The sequence below is a fragment of the Eretmochelys imbricata genome, chromosome 7 (genome assembly GCF_965152235.1).
Source record: "Eretmochelys imbricata isolate rEreImb1 chromosome 7, rEreImb1.hap1, whole genome shotgun sequence".
NCBI classification, from domain to species: domain Eukaryota; kingdom Metazoa; phylum Chordata; order Testudines; family Cheloniidae; genus Eretmochelys; species Eretmochelys imbricata.
In genome coordinates this window covers 105067729-105090434 of record NC_135578.1, presented here as the reverse complement: position 1 = coordinate 105090434, position 22706 = coordinate 105067729, and the positions used below count along the sequence as shown (strand labels likewise).

Below are 22706 nucleotides of genomic sequence, written 5' to 3'. Positions count from 1 at the left end.
GAATTATTTTGAATAAAACGACAAGGAATAAGTTCAATGTAATTATACTACTCTTGCAAGATTGTCAGACTTCTTGTCTCAGATGTTCAGATCATTTATATAATCCATCTCTTTTGCCTGTGGCTCAAATACAAATAATACATACATGCATGCATGCATGCATACACACACACACACACACACACAGAAATGTGCATGGAATAACAGCAAATTATTGACTAAGGTGAAGATGCAAATTTACAAGACTTGTGTGCGGTCATCCCTGCTTTATGGTTCAGTAACGTGGACTACACATGCTAGGCACATAGGGAAATTGAATAGTTTCCACATGAGATGCCTGCACAAGGTCCCAAAAATAAAGTGTGAGGACAAAATACCAAACACACATGCTGGAGCATGCAGACTGACACACTTAGAAACCACTATCCAGAAGAAGAGGTTGCAAATGCTTGGTCATGTCAGGAGAATGGGAGAAGACTGTATCCTCAAGAATATTTTGTACGCTGAGATTCGAGCCAGCTCTAGAAAGTGGGGTCACCCTTTATGTGTTACAACGATGTGTGCAAAAATGACATGAAGTTGTTCAGCATCAATGTAGAAAGCTCGGAGGAGCGCACAGAATCCCAGTGCAGAATGTCTGGCACTGGATACAGCTCAACATGAAGCAGCTTTGATCTAGAGGATGGAAGCAAAGCAAGAAAGAAGAAAGCAGCGTGCTGTAATCTTGGACTACAACTCAGACAACACATGGAACTGTGAAATTTGTAACAAGCTGTGTTGCTCTCGTTTTGGGCTTGTCAGCCATAAGCGGATTCATCAGGCACTTGATTAGACCGCTTATGCATATACCATGGTCCAGTGATTTGACAGTTGCATATTATAAATATACAGATGTATCTATCTATCTATCTGTAGAGACAAGTCTGCAGCAGTTGGTGTTCCAGATCCTCAGCTGGCATAAACTGGCATATCGACTTCAATTGAGCTATACTGTTTTACCTCATCTGAGGATCCAGCCCAGAATACTTGAAACAAACAAACAAAAAAACATACATCAGTTTCAGGGGGAGTTTAGTTTATACTTACATGCAGTTCTTGTTTCTTCAGGTCTTCTAAATCTGGACGTTGTCTGTTTATAAACTCAATCTTTGAAGTAATAGTGTCAATAATTAATTTAATGCTTGGATAATCCTTTACATATGAAATATTAATTTTAGAAGGCTGGTAATGGTCTTTCATTTCATTAAGGCTTTCATTGTCCATTAAGTTTGGATTGCCAGTAAAAGCTCCATAATGGAATGGCGAAGGTATTAGCAATAGGCCATGTTTGGCTCCAGTCAGTATGTATGATGCCATCACTAAAGTCATTATTATCAATCCAAATATCAAGCTGCATAGCTTCCCTTTCCTCAAGCAAAAAAATCCATTCCAGCTTTCATTATGATCAGTCCTTACTTCCAAAACTGCAAGCAAGTTCATCTGCTTACTATCCACATACAAAGGAATTATATTTTCTTGTTTGCACACAGGACACTTCTGGTTATTATGATTAGACCCACGGCATCTGAAACAGTGTTTGTGCAAGTCATTTGGTAATAACTGTATGCAACAATTAATGCAATGCCTCATATTAGTACCGTTAAACTGCTTATTAATGAGCCATGAATAGCCAGAAAATATTTCTGATGCATACAAATTATTTTCTGAAAACTTGAAATAATTTAATTCCTTGCATTATTATGATGTAGTAATTCAAAAAGCCAGGTTCAAACCAAAACACCTAAAATATGCTGAAATTAATACACTGCCTCAGTCACAAATGAAAAAAATACAAATAAAGGTACTGTGGACATGTTTCATAAAGATTTGGCTCCTTAAGGGAAATCTAGTAAAATAAAAAGCAACCACAAGTCTTGCTCAAGTTTTTCCCATTGAACAAAATGAGATGGAAGAAACTTCACTATATAGTGTGAAAGTACACAAAAAATAAAAAGACCTCATTGTCCTCTGATGTATTTAGGAGTAAGCAATATATGTAGCCCAGACAGAAGGTGCCTTGGAAAGTCCCATATGCTCTCAAAAAAGGTAGGTTCCAAAATGGAGTGCTGCTTCTGAAAGTTTCATCTACATAAAGGTAGCTTCAAAGATCTGTGTTGCATAACCTAAAATAAAACAAAACAAAAAATATATATGGATATATGCCAATGGATAAGCCATTACATTAATCAGCTGCAATACAAGTACGATCTATAACTTGCAAACAAATTCTTAGTTAATTTAGCAACCTTAATTGAAATGTATCTTCTACTTAAAGACAAAAAAAGTATAGTTACAAAACTTAAACACACTGAAAATTTGGAAACTCAGCTAAAAGTTTCCAATAAACTATCACTCTCTTTAACCCGTAATTAGACTCAGATTGAGAGCCCTTTGCTCACTCTCTTGATCTGTTACTCGTGTTCAAGTTGCACCACTGTCTTCAATAATTGCTCACCACTGTAACTAAACAGTTTATAATCTGGCCCTTTCTTTGGAGACCTCTTCAATTGAATACATGAAGGCCCTTAGGCATCACAAACTAAAGTGTTAGGGCACCTAAAGTACCTAGAAAATCATAGGAACAACACTGTGATCCACAAACCTAGGCTCCCTATACGATGAATGGGAAGAGACAGGTGCCTTAGAATATGATTCACAAAAGAGAGCATGGTAGACGGCTCCTTACCTAAACCAGCCAATGGGAGATGCTGATGTGCTAAGGCCCACCCCTTTCTCAGAGATAAGCACCTAAATCCAGGCTGCAGGGAGGTGCCTACCTCTAATAGCTATCCACGAATGGGAACCCTTCTCCTAGCTTAGGTGCCTATATCATTTCTTGTAGGAACCAGTTAGGTGCCTGACTCACTCCATGTGAAACAGCCAGAGCCACAGACAGTAGGGGTTTTTCATAGAGTCATAGATTCCAAGGCCAGAAGGGACCACTGTGGTCATCAACGCTAACCTCTTGTATAACACACGCCATAGAATTTCCCCCAAAATAATTCCTACAGCATATCATTTAGAAAAACGTTCAATCTTGATTTACAAGATGTCAGTGACAGAGAATCCACATGACTCTTGGTAAATTGTTCCAATGGTTATTCTCACTGGTAAAAAAGTATGCCTTATTTCCAGTCTGAATTTGGCTAGCTTCAACTTTCCACCATTGGAACATACTATACCTTTCTCTGCCAGAATGAAGAGCCCCTTATCAAATATTTGTTTCCCAGGTAGGAACCTATAAGGTTAATCCAATTACACCTTAACCTTCTCTTTTATCCATCCATATTTATCCATCAATTGCCCAAAAGTCCTACAATGATTAACTGCAAATTCCTTTATGTACGATATGTATCCCCTGCATTTTTATTTCTCATGACATGAAGATTTCCCATTAACTCTAAATATAAAACCACTGTATAATGGCAAATATTTTGAATCAAAGATGAAAACTCCCAATACATTTATCATCCAAATACAACTGTGTAAGTCTATATGTCCCTTCATATAATATTGGCACTCCATTCACCTGAGGCTCTCCAAATGTTAATGAACAATGAAGCTTTACAACATTCCTCTGAGGTAGGAAAGTATTATATCCATTTTAGAGATGGGTAAACAAAAGCTTATTTATTTGGTAAAATAAACAGACTGAGTTCCTTGAGTTTAACAGTATACGGCAAATTTTCTAAACCTTTTTATCTTCCTGTGGTTTTCCTTTGAACCCTGTCCAATTTATCAACGTCCTTTTCTAATTGTAAACACCAGACCTGGAACAGTATTCCAGCGGGATTTACATCAGGGCCATCATGTCAGTGGTGATGACCTAATAACTTTTAGCCCAGTGGTTAGAGCACTCACCTGGGAAGTGGGAACCCCAGGTTTAATTCCCCCTTGCCTGGCAGAGGGGAGAAAAGATTTGAACATGGGTCTCCCACCTCTCAGCAGAAGGCTCTGGTGTCTGAGACTCCAGGATATTCTCATGGGGCTTCCCTCAGTCTGTCCTTTTGAATCTGCTTGACTGTACAATAATACTTAAACAGTCACTGGGCGACACACACAAATAAAATGACTCTGTAGCCCAGTGGTTAGGGCAGGGGTGGCCAACCTGAGCTTGAGAAGGAGCCAGAATTTACCAATGTGCATTGCCAAAGAGCTACAGTAACATATCAACAGCCCCCCGTCAGCTTCCCCCCCCCCCAGCACCGCTGATCAGCACCTAACCCGCCATCCCTGCGCCTCCCGCCTGCTGCGATCAGCAGTTTTGTGGTATACAGGAGGCTCAGGGAGGGGGAGGAGCAATGGCATGGCAGACTCAGGGGAAGGGGCAGGGACCTTTGGGGAAGGAGAAAGAGCTGCATGTGGCTCCAGAGCCACAGGTTGGCCACCCCTGGGGTAGGGCATCTACCTGGGGGGCAGGAAACCCTGGGTCAAGTCCCTCTGTTCCAATCACTCTTCATTTATCCACTGTGGAACAGCTTCAAGAGGACCATAATGAGGGACTTAGGCACCCAAAAAACAGAACTTATTTGCCTAAATCTGGGTTTAGGCACTAAGTAGCATCCTAGATTCCACCCCTTCTACTCAGTGTTCAAGAGTCTAATATGTGAATACCCAACCCTCTTCCTGTTCATGGAAACTGCCTCTATTATATTCCCAGATCAGAGACAGCATCAAACAAAAAGCAAAACACACACAATTTGCACAAGCCCCTTTGCTGCTCAATCCTTTCACAGGGCACCCACTGCAACCAGAGCTGTCGCCTTTGACCTCCTCAGCAGGCTGTCAATCCTTAAAGGAACAGAGCAGAGGTAAATCTAACCCTGATATTCCCTTATGAGTGCTACAAATCCATTTAACCAGAGGGGAGGGGTAATAGAAGCAGTGGCTCAAAAGGTTGGAAAGGGGTGTTTCTGACAGTTTCTTTCAACACTGCAGGGCCTTTTAAAGACAGAGTGGAGTGTCCAGTTGAGTGATGGTTGTGGATGTGCTGGCAGTCAAGAGCAAGAACTCAAGATAGCAGCTCTGGTAGTTGGACTGGGTAGCTCTGGGATGTTGTGGGGGGCTACAGATGACCCATGATGTACAGAAAAGTCATTGAGAAACTTACCATTAGCAGTCAGTTTACATTTTGGAAAGGCAGTTTTGCAATGAAATGGTTAGGAATGTTGTGTTTCTTCAATAAAAATATATATTAGCAGTGTCATTTGAGAGCTAAGGCCCCAGCAAAAGCACTTAAGCATGTGCATATCTTTAAGTATGGGAGTAGTCCCACTGAAGTCATAGTAGACGGAGTTCCTTTGATCAGGGTAAAGGCTGGATACAGTATCTCATGCAAAGACTTCCAAGCACTGAAGTCTTCAATGGCATTACTCACAAGCTTAAGTTTACAGGTGCTTAAGTGTTTATATAGATTGGGGCCTAAATCATTGCCATTTAAATACTTCACCACACAGGTGCTCATGTAAAATCAGAGAGCAAAGTCATTAATAACTTCTTTATTTAAAAGCAGTTTTGTTTGAAATTACCCTACTACAGGAAGAATTCAGAGCAGAGAAATCAGAAGTGATAAATCCAAGCATTAGCTTCCCAAAAAGAGTTACATTCTTTTAACTAAGGCCAGAAACTTATTTTTTTAGTATCTTAACTCAAAATCAGATATGCTGATTTGCTTCAAAGCTTTTATTTTATTTATTCATTTAGTTATTATCTTCTTTTAAGTTTCCACATATTCAGGAAAAAAAATTAATTTGATTTGTTTTGTTTTCGACAAAGCTAGGAGGGCAGGGTGTCCAACACAGAGCTTTTGGGGTAACAAACAAAATATACTAGCCTCTGGTATATTTAACATCTAATAATCCTTTGGTTTGGGCAAAGTAAGCCAGAAAAGCTTTTAAAATAATTTTGGGGAAAAAAAAACAACACTACAGTGAATGTAAAGTGAGAGGGATAGCAAAATGATGAAGGAAGCCAAGGAGGAAAACAGCTGGGATGCATTGTTATCAATGGGTAATATTTAATTTTGTTTTTAATATACCAGTAAACTGTGTAAACGTCTCTGTTGAGGGGGATCTTATTGAAGTCTCTCCCTTTCTCACAGTCTTCAGAAAAAAAAAGATAATAAGAATCAAATACCCATAAGTTAGAACTTGGTACAAAGCCTACTGAAGACATTGGAAAGACTCCCATTGATTTCATTGGGCTTTGGGTCAGGACACTATGCAGTGGAGATGTGGACACTGAAAGAGTTACCACTCTGTAGCATGAAACAATACCAAAATTACAGTTCTGATTAAATGTATTTTGACATACAGCATGAAGCCAATTACGGCTTCACCACTCCTTAAAGAGCTGAAGATTAAAAGCTACTTAAATACTCAGTTTCCCTGCTAAGTGATACCATGACAAGAATGTGCACAACCTGAGTATATACAGTACTCCAAAGTAATCCAATGCTGGGCAAGAACAAAGATGCCTAATTCCAGAGGGTGAATATGCTTGGTCTGACCTAAGTGTTCTATGAAGCTGAATACAAAGTAACAATTGAAGACCTAATACCTCTTTACAAATCTCTGCTATTGAAGTATTTCTCCCTTGAGCCACTGTCACCATTGTCAGACAGGGGAATAACGTGACTCACTTAAATAAAAAAACTGCACACTTAAGTAGGCAAAATGTGATTGATGAAGGAGAAATACTTGAAACTGTGACAGTGCTTAAAAAGCATATTTCCTATACAGGAGTCTCAAAAAGAATTACACATCAAGAGCCAAATGGCCTAAATAGGGAGCAGTGAGGTCCATCCTGTCCCATAGCGAGCTTTGGGGGAAGGGGTTGTCCTCATTTAGGAGGGTACAACCTGCTCCCCCACATGTGGCTGGCTTGGCCCACATGCTTTTATGGAGTGAGGTAGGCACATGATCCTTTCTCCTTGCTTACCATCAGGTTCTGTAGGCTTCCAAGAGCACATCAAGGGCGTGCTCATTTTTTTTTCCTCCACTTTCCCTGTGCCATCCACACAATGGCCTGCCACAAACTGAGCTTCAACAAGGTTGCCATTTAGAGCAGCGATTTAACTGGATTTTACAAAACATCAATTGTCCCCGATAGCTAGTCCCTGAACTCAGAAAGGGATAACAGCCTCTGTTCTCCTCCAAAGTTCCATAACTGTGTTTTCTCTAGTCCTCTGTCTCACAGGACTAGAAAGAACAGTACAGTATTAACAGATTACATTTACCACCTAAGCAAAGAGAGTAGCTTGGGAAACTGCAGTTCTCAATACACACACACACACACACACACACACACACACACACACAATAATTCAGCTAAGCAAGTTAGATAAGGAGGAAGGGGCATATGAGATGGAAGTATTGAATGCCTTATGGTCCCGAAATACAAGCCAAAACATCGTTATCTTGGTCCCTGTTTTCTATTTCCTTCTTCTTCGCACACATGAAAGGAGATGGCATTTACTCCACATTGCTCTAGCACTTTCTAAGCCACATTGCATCGCCAATCATCATGCACCCTTCATACATAGTTTTTATTTCAAAATCAGACAGTTATGTTCCAAAATAGGAGCTGCAAGGAGAAAATGGAAACTAGAGGCTGAACCACAACGGTGGGTTGTGTTGGAGATGAGATAACTTCCACAGAAATAAAAAAGCATTCTATTTTCTAGTCTCTGCGAGGGCAGCCTCAATATTAACGTGAGCAACAGAAGGATCATTAGCAAACCATTTATAAAAAATTGTCATTGAGAAACCCTGCAGGTTAGATAATTGAAAGTCCCTTCCGTGCAAGATCAATAAAGGGCATCCAGTTTCCCCATAATAATCATAGGAAATTATTGCAGATAAAAGCTGAGATAGCAGAGAAGAGAGAGCGTGAAGAGTTCAAGAGAACATTAACTTTAATCCGGCGGGGGGAGAGAGAGACACACACACACTAGGTAATTAAATGATGGTTTTAATGCAATTAATCTATGGCCTTGACTAAGACAGAGAACCTTCTGCCAGCTTTTATGGTATCCCTAAAGGCTCAATACCATCTTCTGACTATTAAATGAAAATACATTTTTCAAGGAGCCTTAATCAAAATATGAAATAAAATAGATGTTTGGTTATTCATATTTAAGAAAAAATGATTCAATAATATCAGCGTGGCATAGAAAATGTACTAAAGAATCGCTGTAATAAAAAGCAACATGTCATCTGCAAATAGGTCCAATTTACAAACAATGTCCCCAATACAGACATGCCTTGGTGAGCTCTGACTTCAACTACTGTGATGGTCTCCCTGCTTCCCAACTTGCCACGGTCCATCAATCCAAAACGCTGTTGCTATGATCATCTTGCTTGCCTGCAGCTGCTATCACTATCCTTCTCCTAACCCTTTATTAGTTTCTTTTACTACCAAGATCTCATCCTCATTTTAAAGGCCCCGTACAACTTTTTCTGCTTGACTTCCAAACATCTTTGTTCTCTCTTCTTCCTTCATTCTATCCCAGATTCCAGCCTAATTCATCCTTTTGTTTCCTTTTCTCACTATTGCCTTCCTCCATGCTAACCATTATGACTAGTTTCAGAGTAACAGCCATGTTAGTCTGTATTCGCAAAAAGAAAAGGAGTACTTGTGGCACCTTAGAGACTAACCAATTTATTTGAGCATAAGCTTTCGTGAGCTACAGCTCACTTCATTGAAAGCTTATGCTCAAATAAATTGGCTAGTCTCTAAGGTGCCACAAGTACTCCTTTTCTCATTATGACTAGGAATCACTTCCTCTGCTGACACATCAAGGAACCACCACTTCTTTCAAATCCCACCATAATACAATTTTCCCACAAAGCTTATTACTGTTAATCCACCAAGGAAAGAAGGGTCACAAAAAAAATTGCTATATTTTAAATCTATATAAATATATATGTACACACATTTATAAAGTGCACATTTTGCACTACTTTAAGATAAACCTACCTTCTGATCATCTAATGTATTATTTCTTATTACTGATGTGTCATAACGTACGAGTCCTGGCACTTAAAAATAACAGGTCCCTACCTTGAGGAATATGAAATCTAACTAAAATATTCCACAGCAAGGAATGACAATACACAAAGGGTGGAGAAAAGGGTGAGAGAGGACATGGGTGAAAGAGCCTGAGATATACTTGCTTTCAAGTATGTTTCTTGAAAAATCTATTTTTGTTTCTGATTTTAAAAACCTGTATATATTTATCTTAAACAATACATATTGAAACTCAAAGCAGTGTCCAGAATGAAGTCTAAGGTGAAGGTCAGTGATGAAACTAAGTTCTGAAGAGGGTTATGTCAACACTGCAATGAAAGACCCATGGCAGTGAGTCTCAGAGACTGGGTCAACTAACTTGGACTTGTGGGGTTCCACCTGCGGGGCTAAAAACAGCAGTGAAGATGTTTGGGCTCAGGCTAGAGCCCAGGCTCTGAAATGCAGTGAGGGAGGTGGGTCTCAGAGCCTAGCATCCAGCCCGAGACTGAACATCTAGACTGCTGTTTTTAGCTCTGCAGCCGCAGGCCCAAATCAATTGATCTGGACTATAAGACTCGCTTCCACCTGTTTTTTATTGCAGCATAGACATACACTCTGATGCTGCATGTTACACAGGGTTAGGAGGTGGTGTTTCAGGCATAGGAGCAACATACGAAAACAATAATTAACAGGCGCTTTAAAACCCCAAACCCCATAATATAAGAACTAGGGGCCACCAAATGAAATTAATGGGCAGCAGGTTTAAAACAAATAAAAGGAGGAGTTCTTCACACAGCACACAGTCAACTTCTGGAACTCCTTGCCTGAGGAGGTTGTGAAGGCTAGGACTATAACAGGGTTTAAAAGAGAACTAGATAAATTCATGGAGGTTAAGTCCATTAATGGCTATTAGCCAGGATGGGTAAGAATGGTGTCCCTAGCCTCTGTTTGTCAGAGGGTGGAGACGGATGGCAGGAGAGAGATCACTTCACCATTACCTGTTAGGTTCACTCCCTCTGGGGCACCTGGCATTGGCCATTGTCAGCAGACAGGATACTGGGCTAGATGGACCTTTGGTCTGACCCAGTAATGTGATTAAATGGCTCCATGTCTAGTTGGCAGCCGGTGTCAAGTGGAGTGCCCCAGGGGTCGGTCTTGGGGCTGGTTTTGTTCAATATCTTCATAAATGATCTGGAGGATGGTGTGGATTGCACTCTCAGCAAATTTGCGGACGATACTAAACTGGGAGGAGTGGTAGATACGCTGGAGGGGAGGGATAGGATACAGAAGCACCTAGACAAATTGGAGGATTGGGCCAAAAGAAATCTGATGAGGTTCAATAAGGATAAGTGCAGGGTCCTGCACTTAGGACGGAAGAATCCAATGCACCGCTACAGACTAGGGACCGAATGGCTAGGCAGCAGTTCTGCGGAAAAGGACCTAGGGGTGACAGTGGACGAGAAGCTGGATATGAGTCAGCAGTGTGCCCTTGTTGCCAAGAAGGCCAATGGCATTTTGGGATGTATAAGTAGGGGCATAGCGAGCAGATCGAGGGACGTGATCGTCCCCCTCTATTCGACATTGGTGAGGCCTCATCTGGAGTACTGTGTCCAGTTTTGGGCCCCACACTACAAGAAGGATGTGGATAAATTGGAGAGAGTCCAGCGAAGGGCAACAAAAATGATTAGGGGTCTAGAACACATGACTTATGAGGAGAGGCTGAGGGAGCTGGGATTGTTTAGCCTGCAGAAGAGAAGAATGAGGGGGGATTTGATAGCTGCTTTCAACTACCTGAAAGGGGGTTCCAAAGAGGATGGCTCTAGACTGTTCTCAATGGTAGCAGATGACAGAACGAGGAGTAATGGCCTCAAGTTGCAGTGGGGGAGGTTTAGATTGGATATTAGGAAAAACTTTTTCACTAAGAGGGTGGTGAAACACTGGAATGCGTTGCCTAGGGAGGTGGTGGAATCTCCTTCCTTGGAAGTTTTTAAGGTCAGGCTTGACAAAGCCCTGGCTGGGATGATTTAACTGGGAATTGGTCCTGCTTCGAGCAGGGGGTTGGACTAGATGACCTTCAGGGGTCCCTTCCAACCCTGATATTCTATGATTCTATGATTCAGTATGGCCGTTCTTATGTACAAAACCAATAATTAACAGGGGCTTTAAAACCCCAAACTCAGAATGATATTACAGATGAAAACATGCACCTTGGGATGAATAAATGATCACAATAATACTAAATTGTGACTGAAGGGACAGCAGTGGTGTCCTGGGGTGTGGGGGGGAAAATAGGCTTGATCTCATCTAACTAGAGTGATTAACTTATCTAGGTGTAGTCTGCACTTGGATGGTTGACTAGAGAATGAAAAAGTGGAGTTATTACAGGGTCTTCTGCTCCGGTCATTAAATGTAATAAACTAATACTGCTACTAATGATACAACTACTGTACTATTTATAAGCATCATTGTCTTCTATTGTAGCAATAGCTATTTTTGCTGTTTAAAAAAATCCCTTAATCAGGGTGCAGAGCAACTACTACAGAACAGAAGTAATCTCTCTCATATTACAAATAAATAACCCAAATTCATAGCAACGTTGGCACTGCAGCAATCCAGGCAAGTACCAATTGCAGCCATATCACCATAGCCAGGAAGATAGTAACTAATGCAGGATCTGAAGTGAGATGTGATTAAATACTTTTATAAGCTCCCCAAAGGAATTCTACAACTTCCAAATATGTCTCCCAGTTAACAGCAGTTGTGTATGGGTAGCTCCTGCATCCAATCTAAGTAAGCAGGTGAGAGGTCCAACTGGCCCAATACCCACAGGCTGGAAGAGAGGTATATGTTTTTCCAAAAATTCCAGAATTAAAATGGCCAGAGAACAAAATACAAGGCAGGTTGGCCTGCTGCTCTTAATACCTTTGGAATTTGCTGTGATTCATTAGTGATGCCTTGCAGAGATCCAGTAAAATCTCCTCAAGATCTCGTTTAAAAAAAGAAACATAGGGATAAGAAAACTTAGGGTATTCATTCGCATTAAAACAAACATTTATACAATATCATGAATTTAAATGCTACTTCGAAAATATATATCCTACAACCCCTTATGCAAGTGTTTAACGTTACTGACATGAGTGGCTTCACTGACCAACAGAATTCTTCAGGTAAATAAAGTTAAACACATACAGAAGCATTTGAGAGATCAGATCCTTAGTGAAAGACATGTTTCCTGCCCAAAGGAACTTACAGTCTCAATCAAACAAATCAAAGATAAGACAAAGCATAACCATTTATGGAAGACACCATGAGGAGATATGAGTAAAGGGAAAAAAAAAAGAGGAAAAAGCATTCCTGGAAGAAATTAGAGTTTTAATCCCTGTTCCAAACAGTGGTGTGGGTATGATTGTGATGGAAGGCTGAATGACTAGAAAGACCAAATCAGAGACTCAGCAGTATCATAGTATTATATATGATATATATACAAAATATACAAAATCAAGAAGTGTACTTTTGTAAACGCATAACAAAAATCCACAAAACAAAGAAATATCCAAAAGAAAAACGGAAAGCCTTGACAGAAGCAGATTACAAAAAAAAAAATCAAAGCAAGAGATGACCAAGGCACAGAGAGTTTTATCAGCAGAGAAAAGAGAGAAGGAGAGAGATGGTCAAAGGATTACACTAGGATTGTGACCCCAGGCTACGGGAAGGATAGTGGAGTAATCAACAGTTATAGAGAAGGGAGGCAAAGGGGAGGGTTCGGGACAAAAGAAGTTCAATTTTGGCACGACTAAGTTTCAGATAGTGATGGGGCATCTGAGAGAAGATCTCGGAGAGTGAGTTTAGTAGATGCGAGACTGGGCAGAAGAGGAGAAGTCAAGGGTAAGCAAGGCAGATTTGGGAATCTTTAGTGATAGAATACAGGAGATTGAAGCAGATGGGGTCCCCAAGCATGAATGGAGAGAAAGAGAAGAGGAGGGACCCTGAGGGACACTAAAACATAAGAAGAAAAGGAGTACATGCGGCACCTTAGAGACTAACCAATTTATCTGAGCATAAGCTTTCGTGAGCTACAGCTCACTTCATCGGATGCATACTGTGGAAAGTGTAGAATATCTTTTTATACACACAAAGCATGGAGAGGGAGGAAGAAGAGCCACCAAAGGATACACTGATGGAATGATCAAAACTGGGATACAAATAACTATGTGGCATACAGCATGTCTCTTCCCTATACAATATCCATACTAGAGTTAACTCCTCTGATTTCAGGAATCCTATATGTTAATGCAGTGTCAAGTGAATAGCTCTAATCTAGTCCCAGAACACTCTTCTTTAGCTCTTTTCCTTATATTCTCAGAAAGACCCCATGGCGTGCATTGCCTAAAGAGAAAGTTAATCAGATGTTATTTTCCAGTCCTTTGTTAAGAGATTTAGAGACTTGTCTTTTGATGCCATTAACTGAACAGATTTATCTGAGCCACCATTATCTGACCACTAAAGTCCTATATGAGAGGTATTTGACTGATATTAATTCTCATTCTTTTTTAAAAAGAGCTGTCAAAACTATACTATCCAATGCAGGGTTTGTGGGTCTTAGAGAAAGTACAGAAGGCTTCCAAATCCTATGGAATTAATGTCCCTATGTTAATAAAATGGACTAGAATTTATTGAACTCTTTTCAGGTGGAGAAACTTTTTACGCAACTCGGATATAAATATTATGAACTGGAGGAGAAATAGTGCTAACTGCCTCTTTGATGGCTGAGGAAAATGCTTTAATAGGAAGTTGAAATATGCCCCCCCAAAAAAAACTATGCTAATACAACTGTAAGGTTGAGATTTAATCAAACAAGTAATGAAATTGAGAGTTGAAGGAGGTTCCGTCAGCAACCATAACTGCCAATCTGTGCATATGCATTACAAAAGGGCTTTTTATTACATGATCAATTTGAAGATCCACCACTGGGCAACATAAAAGACTACTCAGCAAACAGAATAAAAATAAACTGATTTTTTTGTAACTGTTAGATGCCTTTTATATTATTACACATTTGTCATGTTCATGTAATGAAATACCCATCTGTAGTGCACACATAAAAGGGTGGAGGTAATTCCTAAATATAATTATCTCCTCTTTCCTTGCCAAACAAGGATCTCAAATTTAATTAAGTTCATACCACAGTCTTTCACTACCCCATACAGAAAAAAAGTAGTCAAAACAAATGTTACAACTAATCTAGCAGCTTCATGTTATACAATAAGCCTTGGACTGTTTTCCTGATGTGACTTCATTATGTCTTCCTGCTACATATGGATGCCTTCCTTCAATATGTATCTTATATTCTGAGATCTAACATTTAGCACTTCCAGTACACAGCCCTGATCACAGATATACTTTCAGCTTTTACGTTTGCTATATTTCAGGAATGAAAGTAGGATATGACTTGAAGAAGGATGTGAATTTTAACCAGAAGAAAGACCATGAAACATTTGAGTTAGAAATAAACAATTTTGTGTATTTTTTTGTTTTTAAGTTCCCAGTTCTAAAACTTCAGCCAGAATATTACTTGATTTACGTAAGGAGCAATTTATTTGGCTATTCTTGAATAACAGCATGTAATTTCCCGCTGTTGAAATGAATGGTACATTATTTATGGCCATCCCCATACAGCGTTTGACAATTGTATATAAACGTATACCAGTCTTAACCTAGTTCACCAGTCTTTGAGATTCAGTATCAAACTTTTGCAGTCCCCTTGGCCAGCAAGCGGTCCTCTTCATAAAATAAAGGAGGAGCTGAGACTCTAGACTGTAGGAAGCATGGATTGGGTATAAGGAATGATGCAGAGGAGCAGAAAGGGGAAAAAAAGAACTATTTTAAAGACACAACCCAATCTCACAGAAGTCTACGGGAATTGCTCCACTGATTTTGGTGGAAGGATCATGCTCCTGAAAACATCTGTTGGTAATGGGACAGTTTTCTCCAATTTCCCTTTCTACACTGCTTTCGCTGGCCTGTCATCCAGGGATGAATTGGGCAGAACAGGCAGCAGATACCAGAGAGACAAATGTGACAGGTAGTACTTATCTAAGGCAAGAAGCTAACAATGTATGGCAGATCTGCTGTGCCTAAGAACTTTGAGAGGAACATAGTAATGATCCTGGAACATCAACCAGCTTCTGCTCCAGAGCTATTTAATGTAACAAAAACTGGCCAAATCAGCAACATAAAACAAGTGAAATCATCTATAATTCCCATTTTTTTGTATTTTGGTATCTAGAAAGAAGATATTACCAGTTTCTATTTTTTAAAATTAAAAAATCACAATAGCTCAAAGAATTCCCCCCCCCATTTTTCTCCTCTTCCATAAATGTAAAAGAAGCAGACTACAATAAATATATGGCTAATACAAATTGCTTTCATATGCTAATAACTAAATCACTCATCTATGTAATGGCAGGAGATAAAACAGATGGAGTAGTTCCCATTTTTCAAAACATGATAATATATTTCTTTTATTTTTCAGTTCACTGGTCTTAATATTTGATGTGTTATCTTTCATATAATTCTGTAAAATACAGATGTAACTGAAATTTATAAGACTTGCATTAGTCTTCTTTCCTGAACCCCACATTGTATACTGACTTCATTATTCTTAAGTAATTTCAACCTCCCTTAGTATCACATGGAAGCAGCATGCTTTTAACCTATTTTAAACATATTTAAAACATACCAAATTTATAGCTGGCCAAATCATCAACTGGCATAAATTAGGATCGCTCTTTTGATGTCAATGGAGCTACCTCACTTGACACCTCAGTGTCAGTCTAAATGACGATCTGGCCCCAAGACCTTTTAATAAGAAGAATCTCTTTTTGTGCATTTTAGGGCCATACACTCACCTGCCATGGAGAAGAGAACACACAAATATAAAATAAGCTAAAATCTAAATATGAAAGATAGAATTGAAGATGTCACATAACACTCCACTTACAAACACCATGTAGCAGATCTTGTTTAAAATCCAGCCCCAACTCTGTGGCCAGAGATCCCATCAGCAGTGGAAACAATCTGGTGCTGCTGTGTAAGGGAGTGGCCTGGATCTGGATTGAGAATATACAGGGAGTGGGCAACCCAACTGCAGTGGGTTCCTGCTACAGAGTTAGGGGCTTCACAGGATTACTCCAGCCACAGAACTTAAGTAGTCTCCATGGAATGGTTGAGAAAGGGCTCTGTGGACTTGGGAAAATGATGCCTTGTCCTTTCTCCCAAGATGCTGGGCTTCTGCATTAGGTTGAGGACTTGGCATTTGATGTTGTTATTACAAGTGTTTGAAAAATGCGCTCTTTTCCAAGGAAAATTTTGATTTTTTTTTTCAGGAAAAAAATGAAAATTGAAAAATTTCCATATGGAAATACTGCCATGGTGCCTCATGCTCCCATTCTCCTCTAAAAGACAGGCTCTCTCACCAGACTATCTCCCATGATGCGCCATGGTCTCTGATTAAGGGGAGGTGAGATATCCCTGGCCATGGGTACGTTTTTAGAAGATGCAGTCCAGCTGGGGGGTGTACTGCCCATGGAGGAGAATGGGGACATGAGGAAACCAAACTACACCTCCATGAGGCACCATGCCAAGTATATGAACAGAAATATTTAGGTTTTCAGGCTTTTGGTTTTTTGATGAAAAAAATCAAAATTTTCAACAGAAAGTTGATAGTTCCATGAAAAACTTCCTTGAGTCAAAAAACTCTTTTGATGGACAATTTTTGACCAGACCCAGTTTTATTTTATTCCACAGCTGCATTTTCTAGGCATGATAGGCCTGGTCCAACTGTCACTGAAACCAACAGAAAGATTCCGACTGACATCAGTGGGAAATAGATTAGGCTCCTAACACCTTCGCCATACTTAGCCATCAGTATATCTTGTGTGAGATGAAACATTCCTGTTTCAGTCTGCTCAGTAGTTTCTATGGGAACAAATGGCCTCTAATATAATAAACCTAATGCCCTTCTTCAGGCCTAAAATAGGTTATTTTATCAATAGTTTTATAATTGTTTTGAGTGATCTGGACAAATGTTTTCAATACCTGCTTGCTTTCCATGACAAATCAGGAAGATATATGCAATTCTCAACTGGGGCTAGTGTTAACATTTGTTTTGCTGAAGTCTTAAAAGTAAAGCAAACTTAACATACTCCACTACAGCAACTCAAAAATGCACCTCTTTTTTATTAATATGTCACCCTCAAGATACTGTGAATTCAATGTTGTAAGTAGTTTATTAAAAAGCTGTGGGTAGCCTTAAGCGAAAAAGCTATCTACAGCTATAGAAGGATAAACTCTCTATTAATGTGAAGGCAAAAAAGGAAATAAGTTGTTTTCCTTAATTGAGACCTTTATAACATTATCAGTCCTTTAAAAGAGTTAAATTTCAGTATCCAGGCAGAACATCAATAATAATATAATTCCACCTCCCACCCACTACACTGCATTTCCAATTTACTGGATGCAACCTGGTTCAGGTTAGCAGCAACTTGCCTTGTCGTTGTCTGGTGATAATTCAACGGCATTTTTAAAATGAGTTGATGAACTCAGTTTTGCCGATAAGTGTAGTAAAAGACAAGTGTTAATAAAAAAAAACGGAACACCATCATCACTGACCCTTCCTAGCTAGTGATTTCAGCAGAAAGGGAAAGGACTGAATGGGAGTGGACACTGAATTATGTTTTCTCTAAAACAGGTTGAGTCATTTTGGCAAGTCAGTGTGGGGAAATTTACACTACTGCTGCACATGCTGTACCTGCTCAGTGAATAAACATATAAGCAATTAAAAAATCACCTTAAAGAGGAAAAATGTGGAGGGGGGGGAACAGAGGAGAACTAATTCTCCTTCTGCTGGATGATGAACATATTTGGCTTCTCACGTTAACCTTCTGATGATAAACTTTGCCTGAACTCACAGCTATTTACTTCTGAGTAAACAACTAATCTGCTCCTCTCCCAGCCACAAAAAACTAAATGACATAAGAAATTGTTGATCTCTGCAACTTCACCACAAAAACTTCTTGTAATGGTTTTGAGAGCCCACATGACTCATTATGAAGGTCAGCAACCTTCTGCAAAAAGCTTACTTCCTTACCTGCTAAAAATGGTCAATCCACGGGGAAAAAAAATACTGTTAAAAAAAAATGCTTGTCAAATGATTTCCTTAAGGGAAGCACTAACATATTCCTTTTGTCAAAAGCTAGAACATTTGGCAACAGTCAAAAGATTATATACACAGCTTGCATAACAGTTGTTCAACTCTTATCTTGCCATACCTGTTTAAGGCCCCAATCTTGAAGTCTTTAGTAAAGCCGGAAAACTCCTACTGAAGTCAGTAGTTTTGACAGTAATAATGACTTCAGAATTGTTCCCTAACACTTAAAATTTGCCCTAACAGATTGAATCTAAACATGTTCCAATTCCTACTCACCAGCATACTTATATAAAAAGTGCACACACTGAGCCATATCCTCATTTTGTGTAAACCAGCAAGCTCCACTGAAGTAAATGGATCTACAGCAACTTAAACCAGCTGAGGACTGGGCCCAGACTTTTTGCATTTATTTCTTGAAAGAAGCTTGACAATTTTTGAGCCTGGTTCTCTTTTCACTTACACTGGATTTTAGAGCTGGTCAAAATCCGTGCGGAAGGAACCCCACAATTATATTCTGTTCTGAAATTTCCCATAAAAAAATTAGTTACAGAGGGCATTCACAAGAAAAATTATTTTTTTAATACAAAACCCTATTTTTAAGTGTGAAATATTTTTGGTCAAAAAACTTTGCCCAGCTCTAGAGGTTTTACACCTGTGCTTCTCCAGTTTACTCCAGTGTATAAGTAGACTGTCCATTTCTATATTTTATTTTCAGAATAAAATTATTTCTAGTCAGAAAATACAGTAGAAATCTTGTGTACTGATGGGAATCAGGCCAATGGCTTCTCTGGTATTGACACTGAAGATAGGCTAAGAAAGATTTTAAGGCTTGCCTGGGAGTAAGACTCCCATGATGCTTTGCAATTAGATGAAGAAGTCTAACCAAGAATGGAATTTTACTGAACAGTAATCCTTAACCTACTTTGACAGCTGTTTTAAGACATATATTTTTATCATGTGCTAACCGCAAGATGTATAACCAATGAAATTATCCAAAAAGGACAAACACTGACTAACCATCAGGTGCTAAGACAGATGGAAAGTTGAGATGGGACAGGGAACCTTGGAAATAACAAATATGTATCAGAAAGAGGAAATCAATATGGATCAGAATGATACATAACAAGGGTAACAAGAGCACAACAGCCCCTAAATTACAGGGGAACTAAAATCAGCAGCAGACTGGATGCAAGCTGTCAGAAACTACAGGGAAGGTCTTCCACAGCTGTTGGCAATTATATGCTTCTCTGAGTATGTGCTGTCTTTGCTAACTGTTTGATTAATAAATCCAATCAACGTATCGGTGTTCTATTATTAAACTAAGCCGAACCGGAGAGAACACTCTCACTAAATGAATAATCACAGTTAAAATTCCTATCAATTCTTGATTTACAAATGATTGATAATTGATTGATTGATTAGCCACACAGGTAAACACTGTGCTACATTAGAACCAGTTCCTTAAACTACCATTAGCATTTGGACTACATTGTTATTGATCTGTATTTGGGGTAGACAGATTGTGTATCTGGCTAACAATAAAAAAAGACCAACACAAGGGCCTTTCCCAAAACTGAATGCCATTTAATATTCACATCAAAGATTTTAGTAGGAGCAACAGAGCCTTGGGCAAGGGCTCTGCCCTGGAGTGAATTGGACCCATAGAATATTTCCAAAGAACGGGAGGAAGAAAAAAAAAAAAAGGCATTATTGACAGTTACCTGGCCCATGATACTATATATTTCAGATGATGAGAATGCTTTGACATATGTCAGAGCCCATTGCCAAGCTAGTATACCTGAGTCCTTCACCTCAAAAACACAGGGTGAAATTCTGTTCCCACTCACACCTGAGGTGTAACAGAGCAGAATTTGGCCTATAACACCTCATCCTTTCAAACACTTTTAAAAAAACATTGTGGCCCCTGATGTGTAACATCTCTAGCCATTCATATTTTAATATAATTTAGTTTCTATGTGTATCACATATATTTTCACTCCAGAAACACTGACTCAGATTTATACTGAATAAGAAACAAATTGCACTTTAGTAAAATTTCATCTTTACATAAATTACTCCAGCACAAGTTTCCACAGAAGGAAACGCACAAAAATGGCCACACTTAGTACAAAGTTTCCAAAATTGATGTGTGGTCAAGTTTAATATAGCTTTTCCATTCTGATAGCTACTCTTAGCAAACCTCCCTATATTGTCCTTGAGGTCATACCACAAAACTAGAGATGGTCTAAAGGAGGCATTCCATTTGGATCACATTCTTTTCTCAAAACAGCAACTTGGAAACATATCTAAAACCACAGGTATTCAGAATAAAACTAGAAATCAAAGCAGTGTAGGATGCCTCCATTTGACTACTGCTGAAACAGTTCCATACCACAATTCCTCATTAGCAGGAATTAGGGATTGGGTCAATCAAGAAATGTCACAAATGCTACAAAATACCACTGTTTATAGTAATTAAGTTTCATCCATAATCAACAGAAAGCATATAGTATTCACTTGATGATCCAGAATGACAGCCAGCTTTCCAGTTACAGTAAAGGGACCACCTAAAAAGAAATTATACTCACATCAATTTGCACATTCACTGACATATTACCACTGAGGAATTTTCAAGTTGCATTTGCCATATTTATTTTTCTTTGGTTATATTACTAAAGGAAAAGAATCAGCTTTTCCCATGATAAGGACAAAAGGAGTCTCCAAAATGCAAGGCCAGTTGGAGCTAACAGTGTGACAAGTCCAACCCCACAGCAATTTATTTTAATTAATTTTAAAAGGATCTAACAATCAATATGCTTTTCTAAAGAATAAATCACACTATCATCCCATGTTAAAAGGAATAAAATAAAGGAGAGATTTAAAGTCCCAGTAAACATGAAAACAGATTCTGTTATGGAGCTCTTCCACTCAGGACATTTTTACCACCACAGTCTATGGGGTTTGGGGGTTGGCAGGCAGGAAAGACTATTGTGTCTAAATACAGCTCCCCTATCATAGAATCATAGAATATCAGGGTTGGAAGGGATCTCAGGAGGTCATCTAGTCCAACCCCCTGCTCAAAAGCAGGCCCAATCCCCAATTAAATCATCCCAGCCAGGGCTTTGTCAAGCCTGACCTTAAAAACTTCTAAGGAAGGAGATTCCACCACCTCCCTAGGCAATGCATTCCAGTGTTTCACCACCCTCCTAGTGAAAAAGTTTTTCCTAATATCCAACCTAAACCTCCCCCACTGCAACTTGAGACCATTACTCCTTGTCCTGTCCTCTTCTACCACTGAGAATAGTCTAGAACCATCCTCTCTGGAACCACCTCTCAGGTAGTTGAAAGCAGCTATCAAATCCCCCCTCATTCTTCTCTTCTGTAGACTAAACAATCCCAGTTCCCTCAGCCTCTCCTCATAACTCATGTGTTCCAGACCCCTAATCATTTTTGTTGCCCTTCGCTGGACTCTTTCCAATTTATCCACATCCTTCTTGTAGTGTGGGGCCCAAAACTGGACACAGTACTCCAGATGAGGCCTCACCAATGTCGAATAGAGGGGGACGATCACGTCCCTCGATCTGCTCGCTATGCCCCTACTTATACATCCCAAAATGCCATTGGCCTTCTTGGCAACAAGGGCACACTGCTGACTCATATCCAGCTTCTCGTCCACTGTCACCCCTAGGTCCTTTTCCGCAGAACTGCTGCCTAGCCATTCGGTCCCTAGTCTGTAGCTGTGCATTGGGTTCTTCCGTCCTAAGTGCAGGACCCTGCACTTATCCTTATTGAACCTCATCAGATTTCTTTTGGCCCAATCCTCCAATTTGTCTAGGTCCCTCTGTATCCTATCCCTGCCCTCCAGCGTATCTACCACTCCTCCCAGTTTAGTATCATCCGCAAATTTGCTGAGAGTGCAATCCACACCATCCTCCAGATCATTTATGAAGATATTGAACAAAACCGGCCCCAGGACCGATGTCCTGCAGTCATGCTATAGTCAAAAATAAATAATGAGTACTTCTCTTGAGAAAACTCCAAAGGCAAAGAATTGGTCTAGTATTAACAGACTTCCCCTATCAAACACAGACTGTTTTTCATCATACATTTCTTTCTGACAGCTGAATGTCCCACTTTATTTTCAAGCTTCCAAGTCTCCTTCCTCATCTGAGTTTCTGGACAGATATTGCTTGTAATCATCTAAAGTAGCTCTTCTGCAGCACCTATTTCAAAAGAAGGGAAGGGTGTATTTCCCCATATTCAGATAAAGGAATGGGAACAAATGTATCTTCCTTCCCACCAAACTAAGTTTTAAATGGGGGAGGGGGGGAGAGATACATTTGTTCCCATTCCTTTATCTGAATATAGGGAATTACACCGTCCCTGTTTGTTCTGTATGACTGGGTTGCTTGGGTCTGCAGAAAAATAACATGCCAATCAACATTAATGT

General features: G+C 39.6%; 1 protein-coding gene across 2 annotated transcripts in view; it reads right to left on the bottom strand.

The window, feature by feature from the left end:
• The window catches only part of CHST15 (carbohydrate sulfotransferase 15), a 98409-nt gene that overhangs the window by 35511 nt on the left and 40192 nt on the right, over window positions 1–22706 (bottom strand). For both annotated transcript variants that reach the window (XM_077822968.1, XM_077822967.1), the window contains one exon: window positions 1087–2162. In XM_077822968.1, coding sequence (XP_077679094.1) covers window positions 1087–1629 — 543 coding nt within the window. In that variant the 5' untranslated portion in view covers window positions 1630–2162. The remainder of the gene's footprint in view (window positions 1–1086; window positions 2163–22706) is intronic.